At 37.3% G+C, this 16472-nt stretch overlaps 1 protein-coding gene across 2 annotated transcripts in view; it reads right to left on the bottom strand.

Moving 5' to 3' along the window:
* Nucleotides 1-16472, bottom strand: part of trap1 (TNF receptor-associated protein 1) — a 68014-nt gene that overhangs the window by 21491 nt on the left and 30051 nt on the right. For both annotated transcript variants that reach the window (XR_005008353.1, XM_036590336.1), the window contains exons 4-8: nt 8509-8649; nt 8273-8344; nt 8015-8175; nt 7712-7821; nt 7513-7586 (exon numbers count right to left, since the gene is read on the bottom strand). Coding sequence is in view for 1 of the 2 variants with exons in the window: in XM_036590336.1 (XP_036446229.1) it covers nt 7513-7586; nt 7712-7821; nt 8015-8175; nt 8273-8344; nt 8509-8649 (558 nt within the window). In the remaining variant the exon portion in view is untranslated. The remainder of the gene's footprint in view (nt 1-7512; nt 7587-7711; nt 7822-8014; nt 8176-8272; nt 8345-8508; nt 8650-16472) is intronic.

Raw genomic sequence — 16472 nt, forward strand, 5'->3', positions numbered from 1 at the left:
TATGTGTAGAAGAATGGGCCAAAATCCCACCTGAACACTGTGAGACATTAGTTTCTTTGTACAGGAAGCGCCTTGAAGCTGCCACTAAAAATAAAGACTTTTCTATCAAGCATGAAATAACTTTCAGTTAGTGTTCAATACTTTTTCCTATGTCATTCCACTTTATTGCACATAACTTGTTTAAAAAATTGAAATGTTACAATTTGTTCAACTGTGTAGTTTTTAGTTAATACCAATGTCTGATCTAAATTTTATGTGAATTGCATAAAAGAAGTGAAAAAAGTATAATTTTTTTGACATGCTGAGTAATTATTTCTCCCACTGTATGTTTAATCATCATGTTTGGAAAATGACTGGCTAATTAGGTGAAGGGCAAACATTCACAGTATGGCAGTTTATAAATGGCAAAACAATTCATGTAGGTCATGCAACATACTGATACAAAACCCAAAAGTAAATCAACAAAAGCTTTAAAAGAAGGATTTTTGTATTTTAGAACAGTCTGTGTAGGGCTGATCTGCCACTACAAAAGCATTTGATTGAGGTAAGGTTCTTTTAGTTACTACAAATAAAGGATCTTACTTTTCCATCAATAATTATGACTGTTTAAAGCATGCTGTACTTTGAAGCATTACTGACACTGGAAATTTTTTCTTACTTTTTCCATGTATACATTTATTTTAAAAAGCTTTTCTATTTCACAGCAGTACACTAACAACATATGTTACTGCTTCCTCTACATATTCAAATGTGAATATACAATGCACGTCACTAAATCTATCACACTATCAAGCTTTTCCAGTACTCATCAATATTTTCCACTTGAAATGCTAGTTAGAAATGTAACTGCAGTTATATGACTAGTGGATGACCGTCAGGGGTGGTACTTACTGAGTGGATATTTCCTTGGATTCACAGCTTCAGAGCAAGGGATGTTTACCAAATCAGTTACATAATGACACCAAAGCTATACCACCCAGTGATACACTGCAAGCTTTCTCAAGGACATGGATTCTCTCGCTCACATCGCATGACCAGAAACCCTGGTGGTCGTCCACTATACTCATAACCACAGACACATTTGCAACTAGTGTTGTTTTGTATTTCTGAGAGAATGGGTGGGCCCACACAGTCTCAAGGAGTGCATTAGACAGGTGGATAAGCTGAAATGATATTGATACTAGATCCAGAATGAATAACCTATGAATATTTGGTGTCCATTAGGATACAGAAGATCATTCAGCACTATAATTTGTAGAAAAGTTCTCAGAGATGAACTTTGCTCAAGGACACTGATTTACAGATTCAACAAGCTCAAGAAGCTCTAGCACAGAAAGAGTTCTACATACAACACCCATCATTGTCAACTTTCTCCAACACAACATCAAAGACATTGTTCTGAGAAAAGCATGGTTAAAAAAAGGATACAAATTGGAGAAAGAGTGCTGTCATTTGATCATGCAGGAGAAACAGTGTGTGTGTGCTGTGCCGTACTCAAACGTCTTCAACAAGCTGCACCATGGCAGCGCAATAGGAGATATGGAGAGTCAGAGATGGCAAGACGAGCAAGACAAAGTCTTCAAGAACACAAGCAAAAAGCACAACATGACTTGGTTGGCAGCAGGATCAGAGGATGAGAAGAAAGCCTCTAGTTTCAATTGAGGACCCTTACAGCAGGCCAAGATGTTTTCAAATGTTTTTTTTGCTTGACTGAGCAAACTGTAAGCACTGAGAATTTGGATTGATAGGAAGGTGTTTACTGATGATTGTGATCATTCATAACATTGGTTTATTCATAGGTTTCCTATGTTTACTTGTGTGGTTCTGAAATAACATAAACCATACATTAATCTTCATACTAAATGCCAAACAGAGACCCCTGACTGGGAGGCTGTGAATTTAGAGCTGCCATTAATTAGGCATGGCTAGTGTGAGTGGAATAATCTCCAGCAGGTGACTCCGGAAAGGAGTAACCTGCTGCAGATTCCCAGAAAGGGTTCCAGCAAAAGAATATTATTTCTTGGCGGTCCATTTTCAATTTATTTGTTTTGTTTAGGTTTGGTCTGAACTGGTTATACAGAGTGTTTTACGTAAGAGTTCCAAAATGTTTTGGCGTTCGCTTCTGGGGCTAAAGTAGTATATAATATATTATATACACTGATGATACAACATGTCAGGCTTAGGCAAAAATCTGTAAATGTGAATGTTTAGGGAAATCCAGTCATATAACCAATATAATCCAGTGCTAAAGTAATGATAAACTTGAAAAAAGAAAAGATGCATGTTATTTTTATACCAGAAACATATATATATTTCAAGCAGAGCGTGAAAAAATATAGCTGCAAGTGGCACTTTGCAGGGTCCAAGCTTGCTTTGCAAGTTCGCCCAACATTGCTATTTTAGCCACGACCCTCCTCAGGTACATGTTGGTAAAGAATCGCACATATATATGAACTTTAATCGTCAATGAAAATTTTTAAGGCTTTCAAATGCAGCTTTTGGTCATTTTATATGTTGAATCTGGCTCATGAGACAATCAGATGGGGTATAAATGAGCTGATTTGCTAACTTTAGCTGCCGATTACTTAAAAATTCTGCTGCAGAATGTCTTCTTTTATATGTTTATAGTATGACAGACACTGAAGCAATATCTGTTGTGTTTTTTGGGAATACATGTGTGAAATTACTGTTTTATAATGTGATGAATTTTCATATATGCTCACCATGTGAAATGACTGTTTTAGCACCCCCTATTACCATATGGCCACTAAACTTTGCACCTTCTTTCAGTGTTAGGCATTGAGCAGGTGTACCAAGTTTGGTGTCAATTGGACGATGCCTTGTTGTCATACAACTACTGTCAAGAAAAGATAAATAAATCACAAATGTTCAATTACCAGTACAATTTAGTCAAACTCGTCTAAGGGCAAAGTTGTTTAGTCTGAAGACTTGAGTATTTTGTAAACATTTGCATTTTTTAATGTAAACTGAGCGAAAGATATGTTCATTTTACATAATTTATATACGATTACATGTTGTAGCACCCCCTGGAGGTCAGTTTAAACTACAATTGGCATGCTTCCTCAGAGTATTATTCTGTATGTCTGTACCAAATTTGGTCTCAATCTGATGATGTGTGTGTGAATTACAGATAATAGAGTCGTAAAAACTCCACCCAGATGGATTCATTGAGAAGTCGCAGACATGCTTTGTGAAAAAGTCACATTTTTTTTTTATAATTATTTACGATCAGACTCCAATCTTTGGTTTATGACCAGATTTCAGATGATAAGGTGTAAACTGTAGGACTAGTTCAATATAGGTCATATTCAAACAATGTACATTTGTAGAAATATGGTAATAATTAGTAAATGACTTGCATTTGCAAAGTTGTCAGGTGGACTTTAGAGCATTATTTGATACTAACTGCATGTTTCTAATCTGTGCGGTATAAGACTTTTACTTATTTTAGTGTTTTAAAACATGAGCAGCGCTCCCCAGTGGCCAATACCCGTCATGCTTCAAAGGGTAGTAGAGAGTCCATACCTAGAGATACCTATCAAGTTTCATGGTGATTGGCCAATTTTAAGGCTGTGAAATACCTGCTGAAATCTGATTGGCCGATGGCGGCTATGTTTTTTTTAATATGACATTGGTTTCATAGATCCTGATTCAGTTCCACCACACTCTGAAGATCGTCTACAACTGCCATAGCGTACACGCCTATAAAGTTTCATAACAATAGATCAATGAGTTTCTGAGTTATAGCTGTATATGCACCCAAATTACCTTAAAATCTAGAGATTTTTAATATGGCCAAAATAGCTGTTTTGTGGGCCATAACATAACTAATCAGGGAAAAAAGAACTTTGTTTTTATGACATACAGTACAGAATCGATGGCCCTAAACGCACAAACCTTTGCTACAGTGCCACCATCAGGTCGATCAGGCTGAGCTTGAGCGTCTGAGTAGCGGGAGGGACTACTACCTATTGACCAAGTTTCATGTCTGCACGACTTACAGTTTGGTCTGCACGATTTGTTTAAGGGCAGAAAAAGATGAAGAAGAATCCTAACAATTACAAAAGGGTCCACTTCGCACTTGGTCCCCTAATTAAAAGGTTTTGGTTAAAGAAATACTTGCTACATTTCATACATGCAAAGTTGTAAATGAGGGGTGACAATTCTGGTATTCAACTCAGCTAACTTTGAAAACTACAGAAAATAAAAGGCAACAAACAAAAAAATACAATGATGAAGTGTAAAGTCAACAATAATTTAATGACATTGCGGTTGGGAGTGCATAAATATTTACTAATAAGTATTTATTTTAATCTTTCTTTGATAATATAGCACTGGAAATTGAAGGTATTTGTATATGTGGAGGAGATCTTAATGTGACATTAAGTCAATATCTAGATACAACTACTCAAAACTCAAAAAAAAAAAAAATGAAGTTAATTAATACACATAGATAAATTATTCATCCTGATCAAGAGGGATTTATACCAAATCGCTTAGCTGCAGATAATATACGCCGTTTATTCTACATTGTAAATGAGACCAAACATCAGGAAAACCAATGTGCAATACTGTCCTTAGATGCAGATAAAGCTTTTAATTGATTGAAATGGAGTTATCTGTGGAAAGTGCTGGAGAAATCTGGCCTTGGTGTAAACTAACATGACAGGTATAATCTATTTAACGCCTTCAGCATTTATAGTAACCAATGGCCTACACCAGGGGTGTCCAATCTTATCCGCAAAGGGCCGGTGTGCAGGTTTTCACTCAAAACAAGCTGAAGCACACCTGATACTACTTGTTTAATCAGTCAGTTTTAGTCTTCAAACATTTCATCAGGTGACCTGCTTCGTTGGAATGAAAACCTGCAGCCACACCGGCCCTCGGCAGATAGGATTAGACACCCCTGGCCTACACTCCCAACCGTTCAACATCTCCAAAGCAGGTGTGTGCAAACTTTTTTCAAAGAGGGTTTGAACGTGCCTTGCCAAAATACCGGCCGGTCAAAACATTATCCACAAAAGATTAAAAACATTAAGTTTTCAAAATATTAGGCATTGGAATCTGAGCTTTCTGCGAGCTACTGTGTTTAACAGCACTGTATAAAAGATGCATGAGACTTCCTTTACTATTGGATTGGAGTGTAATTTGAATTGGTAAGTGCTTGTAACAAATAAAAATAATAATAAAACATGTTTAATGTATTAAATATATTTCTATTCAAGTGTTCACTTGTTCAAAAAAGTCATTGGTCAGACCCACTAAACAAAAATCTTAATTTTTCGGTTTTGTTAGATTATGTTCTTTGCATGTGAAGTAAATGCAACAACTACATGCAGAAATCATGTTATTAAACAAGCAAAGCAGATTAAACAGCCTAAACAGCTATGTTTTTGTTCTACCTTAAGGGGTTAATACTTACTGAACTGTGGAAATTGTAGTAATTGAGTAATTAAATTTCTATCTGGCCAAAATCGCTGGTTCTCAGTGTTAAGTTTGAGCTTTATGGCTGTAGTCTTGACTAAATGTCATTCTGTAAATTAAGCTGCAGGTCGAGTAAGAGAAGAAAGGCTCTTAAGCTTTAACTAACCTTATTATCCCAGTGCGGCACATTAAACTGAATTGTTACCGCGCTGTTGCCACCATCAGGTGAAGGAAAAAATTAAATATTTTTACATGCTCTAAAACAGAAGCCACAGGCCAATTAAAATCTGTCTGCGGGTGCAATTTGGCTCTGGGGCCAGACTTTGGACCTACCTGCTCTAGAGGAAGTAAACAAGGATGCCCCCTTTCACCAGTGTTGTTTGCCCTGTCGCTAGAACCTCTGGCACAGAATATCAGACAAAATGAAATCTGCTACATTACATAACTCCCTATACTGATAACATTTTATTGTATATTTCTAATTTTTAATCAATCCATTGTAACAACATTCAGTAGGTTTGGAAAATTGTCAGCTTATATGATTAATTAGTTTAAATCATCTCTTCTTCCTCTTAAAAAGAAAGTTAAAAAACTCAGACATCACCAGCATTGGTTCCAATAATTCCCAGGCAAGAATCAGATTACTTATCTCGAAATTGACATAATGGCCCCTCTGCAAGGCATTCTTGATACAAACTATGGAAAAACTCTGCCACCTCTGCCCTCCCCACCTGCAGAGGTCACTCTCTCCTGAGTTTTAACGAACAACTGCACACCTGAAGCTTGTTTTCCTATTACCTTCCCTATATATATAGCTTGTGTTTTGGCTAAGGTCTTTGCAAAGTTTTGCCAGATCTATCCTTGCAATTCTAAGCCTTATTACTCAGTATTCTTGGTGTTTTGTATGTTCATGGACCTACTGCCCGGCTTCTGTTTTCTTCTGATAATTGGATATCGTCTTAGTTTTGGTTGCCTTGGACTGTTTGTTTGGCTGTGATAAAGTCAGCTTTGACAATTTAGTAATGAGCCTCAATATACCAAGATCTTCGTTCTTTCTGTACTTGCAGCTGGATCATTAATACACCACCATGAAGTCTTGCATCAATTATTCTCATCTCATTAAAACATTATATAAGAATCTAGAAAAAAGAACTCTCTGTTAATACAGTTGATTGGAAAACACATTATACAACAATTCCCAGACTCATCACGTACTCAAGTGCTAGCTGGGCAGGATATAGAGTACGCCTGTGTATGCTTTTTGTTTTTTTGAGTACACACAGAGCATAGCCATCGTCCAGATTGATCCATTTGCCACTCCAAACTAAAACTTTCTTTTGTCATTCCAAGCCAAGAACCGTTCCTTGATCCTGATTAGACCTGGGCTGTGATCCTGCTGGTGGCTGCAGTCCAAGGAAGGAGTGAGCTCTTTCTATCTGCATTCTCATGTAGGACAAGAGAATCCCACATGTTCTGATTTTCTTTTGTCTTGAGCTGGTTTCTTGATCTATTATTTTAGCCTCCAGCTTCAGTTCTGCTAAAATATCTGTACTCTGAATTATTTTCTCAGTTTTCACAGTTCCGCCTTTAGCTTCAGTAAGTCTGGTATTTGTTTTCATAATCTCCCCCTTAATATCCTTGAGCAAGTTTTCATTGTGTTGGCAGAAATCTGTTAATTACAAAGAAATAAGCCTAAATCAACAGTGTCCTCTTGTGCGTGTATAGTTCTCGTAAATCTTAGCCACCCTGAGGAGAGGCAATGTGATATCTTCCTACTTTGTTTTGTATCTCTGCTTGCTATGTGTTTTTCTCACATCTTTACCTTTTCTACCACACAGTTTTGAAGTACTCAGAACAAAGGGCTTTCAACTCCAATCAATTCGTGAGAATTTTGTTTATGCTGCTATCTTTTGGTGTCACTACCAGAAGACTGTGCAGTGTGTTTGTTGTTGAACAAGACTATCATTATTTAGTATGTACAATATTGAGAATCTTACTGTTTACATTATACTGTTATAATTTCCCTGGTCAGAGGAGTCCAAACCAGAACCTACAGAGCTCACTTACCTGCAGAGTGTTGAGTCGTCGACCATTCAGATAGATGGGGAAACTCACAAAATTGCTGTACTTGGTTACAACCTCTGTAGAAAAGAAATTCAAGGAGAAAAAAATCAGTAGATGCAAAAAGGTACTCCGAACAATTTTCTATTGTTTTATAGTAAAATATAGTGTAAATTACCACAAATGTTCTACTTACAATACTTACCTTTAACACGGTCATCAGAAGAAAACTCTTTGCATTCTTCCTTGAGGTATAACACAATCTTAGTGCCCTGCCTTACCCCACTGGCTGTTGCAATCTCGAAAATTCCTGAGCTGCAGGAAGACAGTAATGTAAATCCATAACTATCCATGGTAAATATTCTGAGTTTGAAAACTAAATGGGAATAATCTTTGTGAGATAGGTAATTCCATTTGTCTTATCAGTATTTTCAAGTTTATTTACTTGGACCTTAATTGCATTTTATGCATTGTCTCTCATACCCTACATACATCCTGAATATCTTACCCATCTGAGGACCACTTATATCCGGGAACACTTGATTCTTCACTCTGAGAATAGACGTCCACTTTGTCTGCCACCATGAAGGCAGAATAGAAGCCTACACCAAACTGACCGATGATAGAGCTGCTGGCCTCAACTTGACTCTGAAGAGCATCCAGGAAGGCCTTAAGAGCAACAAGGACAACCATGGTCTTATAACTCTCTGCTGTGACATGCTATTAGGAGAATCAGGTGTAGAACACAGTGGGCAATGAGATAAACCTTAGAGCCAGATCGAGCAATGGTACCCAGGTTAGTAACCAGTTCCTCTTCATTCATCCCAATGCCTGTGTCCTAAATAGGATAAGGAAGAGTTTGCAAATCAGTTCACAGTAATGTCAAATGTCTTTTTGTCAATCACTTTTGTATACATGAACTAATTTAACAATACAATAAGAACGGATATGCTATACATGTCAAAGTTCACCTATTACAAAAACTTTATAACCAAAAGATACCTGAATAGTCAAAGTGCCCTTGGCTGCATCAGTCTGTAGGTGGATTTCCATTGGTGCACTCTCTCCTCCTTTTGTAATCAGCTTATGCCGTAGCTTCTCTAGGGCATCACTTCCATTAGAAATGAGTTCCCTGATGAACACCTGTCACCAAGCAGCCAGAAACTTTTACGTGCCTTTAAAAAAGCCTAACATGTAGTGGCAGAAAATCTTGGCACAAGAAGAAAAATCTCCAGCTGACAGAATCTTCATATTTAACTGTGACATGAACAACTTTTATACAGCTTTTCTTTTTCAAAAGTGGTTGTTACAATGTAGCTTTATAGAAAAGCTTTGAAATGAGCCAAGGTGGGCAGTGGCAAGCAAAAAACCCTAACAGCAAGAGGAAAGCATAAATACACTATATGTCCAAAAGTTTGTGGACATGGCTTATTATTAGTGAATTCATCTGCATTAAGGTATACCTACTGCTGACACAAGAGTGCACATGTAGTATTAGGTGTCTACAAACTTTTGGCCACATAGTGTATGTGGGAAAATAATTTATTTCACATCTCAAACTGAAAAAAACAGAAGATAACTGAGCCAAGAGCAATAGTGACATGGAAAAACATCCTAAGAGCAAGAGGAAATATAAAATCAGCACATTTGTTATTGTCTTTACATGCATTATTATCCATATTTTGCAGTAAAGTGTGTTCTAACTATGCCTGCCATTGGCCATTAATCAAAGCATGTAAAACCTGAGTGCATGGCTATTATACTTAAAGTCTATTTTCCACCACTTGCTTTAAATGGGATACCTCCAGAAGAATGTGCAAATTAATCTCCCGCAACAGTTTCTGACTTTTCCGGTTTAATAAAAGAGAACATAATTCCTGCAATGACATCATTTGGAATTCTATGGAAACTTGTAAATAAAACTTCGGAAAGATGTACTTATTTCATTAGTTCCGAAGAACATATGCTGATATAATTTGCATAGTCAGGAGGCTGATATATTGTGTACCAAATATTATAAATATCTCTTGACTTTAACTATTAATTTTAAGATATTTTCTGCTGTAAAAATCAGTAGTTCCATGTGACAAAAGACTAAATTGTCAGAGAAGAAAATAGCTGTACTCCAAATTAAATTTTGCACAATTTAAGACACCTACTCATCATTGACAATTGTGTCAATGAACTCAGAAAAATGTGTAGATTAAAGTTACACATACATAATTATATTTTACTCACTTAATTTCATTTATTTTAATTAAGTTAATTTGTTTCTCCCTAATTGTTTGGGTATCAGGCCTAGACTCTTCCTCTCAGTGCCAACACATTTTTAAAAACAATGACCATGGTCAGACAAACAAATGTTAGAGAAATTCCATCGATTTTTCAAAATTTCTGCATAATTCAGGGCTTGAGATGTAAACAAAGTTATTCGGATCGCTTTGACGTGAAACGGTTCATTTGCTGAGAAACTTGCTGACTCTGATTTCTTTACAGTGGTGGTGATCCCAATGTTTACAATGCAAATATAGCCATTATATTAACCACCAGTGAACCTACACATGCGTTTTTTTTAAATGTTGATGATGGTAAAATAATGGCGAATTTTGCCTTAGAACACCCCTCATGTACCCCTCCACCATAAATGGATTAAAATAAATTGATTAAAATGCATTTTACATCAAGGTTTTAAAACAAAACTACTGTAAAACGATGTATGAGACATCAGACAGTGTATTCACAATCATTTCGTGTAACAACTTTGGGAGGGAGCTTTAAGAGGCATTAAACTCCTCAGCGTCTGGTTCCTATCACACTTCTGTGAGCAATTTTGTTAAGTATTGTTATCATTATTAAAATAAATATTACTGTTCATAAATCTATAATTACTTTTGCATTTATTACTTATTTTATCATTATTGTTATTTTGCATTTTGTATAGAAATATCTTCTGCTTTTTGATTTTTTTTTTTTAATTGAAACTTACTTGACACAAAGGTTTATATCCAAAACGTATTATCAGAAGCTGATACAGGGGCTTTAAAATTGAACAGTGCTTTAATGTATTTGAAGATTCATTAACTACACAGTTCAAATTTCCATTTATAGAAAAATCCAAGTTGACTAAAAACACTACAACTAGATACAGTGAACAGCCCTAGCTGTCCTGGATGTAAATAATGTTGAAAATTTTACCTGACGGTGGTCCCCAGTTGAAATGTGTAGTAGTCATTTTTAAGAATGTTTTGAAAGCTTACCAATAATTAAAATTGATTTTAATTACTATTATATTAAATATTATTAAATTAAATTAAAAATGTATTAAACTTGATTCCTAAAATATAAATGATTGGCCTAATGGGAATATGGCAATGGGCTTAAAGGGGAGAAGGGGGACTTTAAGTCCTGTTTGTGCTTTATTACATTACTTTCAAATTAAAAATAACCCTTGAATAAGCCTACCTAAACAAAAGTAAACAGTTTTCATATTTGGATGTTTTTAGTGATATATTTTTTGTAATTTATATTTTAGTAGAGTTTTTTGTGTAAGGGAAACACACAAACATAAGTGCCAATTAGATACAGTTCACATGTTCAAACAAATCACAACAAGATGAAACAAAAAATTATAATAATGAACCTGGGGAAAGTCCATCGTAAAAGCAAACAAAAATTGTGTGTACATATTTGTGTTTACCCATATTAATTCTGCACAAAGAGTGGAAACAATAATAGAATAATTTGATTATTAAAACAAAGTCAGGTCTCATTGTTGATGCATAGAGAAGCCAGACTGAACAATTTTCATTTAAGACATCAATTTGAGCTCTTAGTGCATAGAATGTACCATAGCATGCAAAAGTTTGGGCATGCCAGGTCAAAATTTCTGTTACTGCGAATAGCTAAGTGAGTAAAAGATGACTTGATTTGCAAAAGGCATAAAGTTAAAGACAACACATTTTTTAAAATATTTTAAGCAGCATTATTTTTATTTCCATCTTTATACAATTTGGGAACCCAACATGGTCATTACTTAGTAATGCACCTGTTGGCAAGCATGTTCCTTGCAATATGCCTTTAGTTCTGTAAAAGTCCTGGGCCATGTTGCATGCACTGCTCTTTTGAGGTCTATCCACAGATTTTCAATGATGTTTAGGACAGGGGACTGTAAGGGCCAGGGCAAAACCTTTAGGTGCACCTTTTGAAGTAGTCTATTATGGATTTTGAGATGTGTTTAGGATCGTTATCTTGTTGTAGAAACAATCCTGTTTTCATCTTCTGCATTTTTACAGATGGTGTGATGTTTGCTTTAAGAATTTGCTCATATTTAATTGAATCTGTTCTTCCCTCTACCAGTGACATGCATGCCACTGTATGCAACACAAGTCCAACGCATGATAGAGCCACCCTCATGCTTAACAGTTGGAGAAGTGTTCTTTTTGTGAAATTCTGCACCTTTTTTCTCCAAACATACCTCATTGTGGCTAAAAAGTTATATTTTAACTTCATCAGTCCACATTACTTCTTTCCCAAATGCAACAGGCTTGTTTACATGTTCCTTTGCAGACTTCTGACACTGAATTTTGTGGTGAGAACACAAGAGAAGTTTTCCTCCAAGAAGGTCATATTTATGAAGGTTCTGCTGCACAGTCCCAGTCCTGCAAAAGACCTTCAAGGAGATTTAGTAGTAAATCTTCCTGAAGGTCTTCTGCAGTCAAATGGGGGGTTTTAATTTGCCTTTCTAGCAATCCTTTAAACAGTTCTCTTGGAAAGTTTTCCACCACCAGTTCTATTAACTGCCATTTCTTAATTACATCACAAACTGAGGAAATGGCCACCTGAAATCACTTTGCTACCTTCTTATAGCCTTCTCCTGCTTTGTAGGCATCAATTATTTTCATTTTCAGAGTGCACAGCAGCTGCTTAGAAGAGCTCTTTCCTACCAAGCCATAGCCTTTACAAGCTAACTTAAGTCTAAGACATTGGTAGAAGATACCTCAAATCTCTTGGGGTGTGTAAACCTTTTCATGGTGCTCCTTTCACTTTTTTCACAAAACATAAATAATACCGTTAAAACATAAAAATAAGGTGTACAGAACATACATACATATCACATACACTAATCTAATTAAAATGTTGAAAAAAATGTTTTAACTGTAAACTTAAACACCATACATCTGTTTCAGCGAGGACAGCTACATTTCAACTACAGCACGGATGAAATATAGCAAGGATAAACCATGGTTTTCAGCTGAACTCAGACAGATTTGGAGGGAAAACTAGGCAGCTTTCAGGAATTTGTACAGAATTGTCTACAAAAGAGGCCAAATACAAATTGGAGGAAGGGATTAAAGCAGCAAAAAAGAAATACTTAGAAAAGCTGAAAAGCCACTTTGCTGCTTAAGACCTAACTACAGTCCGGAAAGGCCTCTAAGGGATTACCAACTACAAGTTGAGAAAGACTTCTCCTGAACGACCGTCAAGGAGTCCTACTATAGATTTGAAAGCACAAAAGACATTACTTTTTCTGCCAGCCCCCACCCTCCTCTCTCATGTCTGCCCCCACTCATCTTACCATCAATGAGCAGAACATTAACAGATTTTTTCAGCAGACTGAGGAAGGCTCTGGAGCCAGGCCTAAGTCTCTCCATCCACTCTAAAACACTGTTGTGACCAACTAGAAACCATTTTCACCAACATCTTCAACAAATCTCTGAAACTGTGCTCTTTTCCACATGCTTCAAAATAACTACCATTATTCTGGTCCCCCCAAAAACTACCATTACTGGATTAAATGATTACAGGCCAGTAGCCCTGACCTGTGTAGTTTTGAAGGTCTTTGAACACCTGGTCATAGCCCATCTGAAGACCACCACAAACCCTCGGCTGGATCAGTGGCAGTTCGTATACAGGGTTAACAGGTCTGCTGATGATGTGGTCAACCTGGCCCTGCACTTCATGCTATAGCATCTCAACAGTCCTAGAACCTACGAAAGAGTTCAGTTTGGGGACTTCATCCTCAGTACTGGTGTACCATAAGATTGTGTGCTCCCACCCCTTCTCTTCAGTTTTTATACCAATGACTGTCTCTCTGGGGAACCAGCTGTGAAGATCCTGAAATTTGTCCAAAGGGCTGACAACAGCTCCAGCCTTCAGAGGTAATGGACATTTGTTTACAAAGAGGGTTAACTCTAGTTCCCTCTTGACAAGTATCAGATTCTCAAAGGACACAGCTGCATGTTTTTCCAGAGCTTCTCTCTCTGTTTATCTATACCACCCAGAAGTCATAAAACCTCACAAACGTTGTTTTCACTGAGCCAGCTTTTCTGTGATCTGATTTTCATGAATTTTAAGGAAATCTATTTTCCCAACATTATAGAACTTTTGCCGCTACCACATCAAAACCTTTCATCCTTTTTCAATTGTTTATGTTTCTGACCACTCAAAAACATTTTTTAATTTATTTTTACAAGTTAATAACATCTAGCCAAAGGTTCCATTCAGCCTTTATTAAGGGACGTCTGTCTTCTTTCTGTTGTTAAAGTGTTATCTAGAAATACTCTAGAAGCATCTAGAAACATTACGGTTTTGACCAGTGGAAAGTTTCAACATCCAAATTTTTGCCGTAAAAGCATAGGGAGTGTAGCAGAATTGATCCAGGAGCCCTGGCAGAGCCTTAAAAGAGGTCAAGTGAAACCAGCATTCCTTCTGAACCCACCAACCTGGTCTTCTGTATGCCTTGCCCATCTCCAACTGAGGAAATCTTGGCTTGCCAATGGTGTAAAGCTCAGCCGCCCAGCCTCTGAGACCAAGCAACCACACCCACACCCCTTGTAAGCGGAACAACACCAAGCTATCACCCGCTGATGCAGTAAGGCTTGAAACGCCTTTGTAGGCTCAGTTCTAATGCTCGGGTGGCCTCTGCTAGCTTTTTCTTTGATGCTAAAGTAATTTAATATATTTAATAATATTTGCACCTCTTTAAATTATTTTTATTGCTAAAATATACTGCTTCAATGTTGCTACATGACTGTAGGGATGGTGGTGGACTGCAGGTGCAACCCTCCCTCCCTAACATCAATGACTCTGTGGTTTCCATTGTGGAGTCACTCAAGTTCCAGAGCACAACCACATCCAGGGCCCTGAGGTAGGATAGGAACACTGTCTCCATTGCCAAGACAGCATGGCAGAGAATGTTCTCCCTGAGACAGCTGAAGCTATTTAATCCTGCAGCAGAGCCTGATGATTCAGTTTTTTACAGTGATCATCAAATCCATGATCACATGACCCATAAACATTTTGTTTGGTTCCTCCACCTCACAAGAACAAGCCAAACTCCAGTGCATAAACAGGGCATCAGAGACTATCACCAGATATAGTCTGCCAACACTTCAGCATATCTACAACAGCAGGGTGAATAAGCGTGCTGGCAAAACAACAGCTGAGCCCTCTCATCCTGGACATCACCTCTTCCAGCCACTTCCAGATTCAGGGCCATCAAAACCAGCACAACCAGACATGCTAACAGGGTTTAGAGACATAATTTACTTTTTTGAGCCAAGCTACACAAACGCTAGTTTTTGGAATACAATCACCCTGCAGTACAACGCTCTAAAAGCAAGTATTTCCACAGAGATGAAAGGTCGTAGTGTCTCACTCAATACTGATCTATAAGCATCTTGCACTATGGAGCTGTGAGTCACAGTCATTGCTGACTACATTATAGACATCTGGGAGCTAAAATCAAGCGTGCTGGTCTAAACAACCATGCCAAGACACAGTGCGGTCAACATAGCACAGAAGCTAACTGAAATAGCGAATGAGTGGGGCCTTGTGTGGAGAATTACATGTTGGCCATTCCTTCATCTATCCGGTGCTGTTATATTTGACAGACACCACAATGAGATCCAAAGAGAGTGATCTTGTCCCTATTTGCACTTTCAAAAATACAATCCGGTAGCCGCTGATAACACGCTTTAAATTGGAGTCTGGTGAATTGGCAGAGGCCATTCCTACTGTGGCATGCATGTTGGACCCTCGGTTTAAGCACCTACAGTTTTTCCCAGAGCAAACCATACAAAATGCTAGGGTCCATCTCACACAGTTGGATCGGGATAAGGAGCAAAAATGTCATGAAGCTACAAGTCAGTTTAGAAAAATACATTAATCTGCCTTTATTAACAAGGTTTTTCTACTTAGCAGCTGGTTCATAGGCTAGCACTGTGTTGTAGTGGACATCACCACCTAAATTCAGCTTAAAAATGGTGTTTACAAGACCGTTCCACAACCCCAAGAGCTAAAAGCTTTGGTGCCATAAAGTGTAACATAATGCTACAAACTGAATTGAGAACACTCACAAAATTTACAGTTTAAAAGCTTCTGCCAAGAACCAGACCCTGACCAGCAGGGGGTTATCAACACCTCTCATCACTGAGGTCACACAATTTCTGGAGGACAGCAATGTAAACTCTGACCAAACTAATTTCTAAAACTTTTATCAACTCCAAATGCTAATCAATGATCCTGGTTTGATACAACAAAACTGGAGAGACCAAACACAAGATTGTGTGACAGATTAGTATGAAACTACAGTGTTTACCTTCTTCTAGATATTTCAAACATGGATCCACAGCTCCATCAAGTGGCTGGAATAGGACATCCCACATCGTTGCGAAGAAAAATTATCACAGATGGAAGAACTGTGAAGAACTTTCAATGGTTTGTAAGCAATTTTACTTTAATGCTACTTAGTTAATTCCTTAAACGTAAATATCAGTAAACGCTATGGAATTTTACTGACATGTTAATCTTACCAATGTAACCATTTTCTTGTAGGAAATAGGGTGTCAATAAGTATGTAACCTGAATGCCTATTTTTCTTTGATCTACAGTTCATTTTTGTTCTCTTAGTCCTAATTATATGGTGGGTGAGTTACTTGTAACAAACAAGTGCCTAGATATTCTAT

Source organism: Colossoma macropomum, unplaced genomic scaffold (genome assembly GCF_904425465.1).
Source record: "Colossoma macropomum unplaced genomic scaffold, Colossoma_macropomum, whole genome shotgun sequence".
NCBI lineage: Eukaryota > Metazoa > Chordata > Actinopteri > Characiformes > Serrasalmidae > Colossoma > Colossoma macropomum.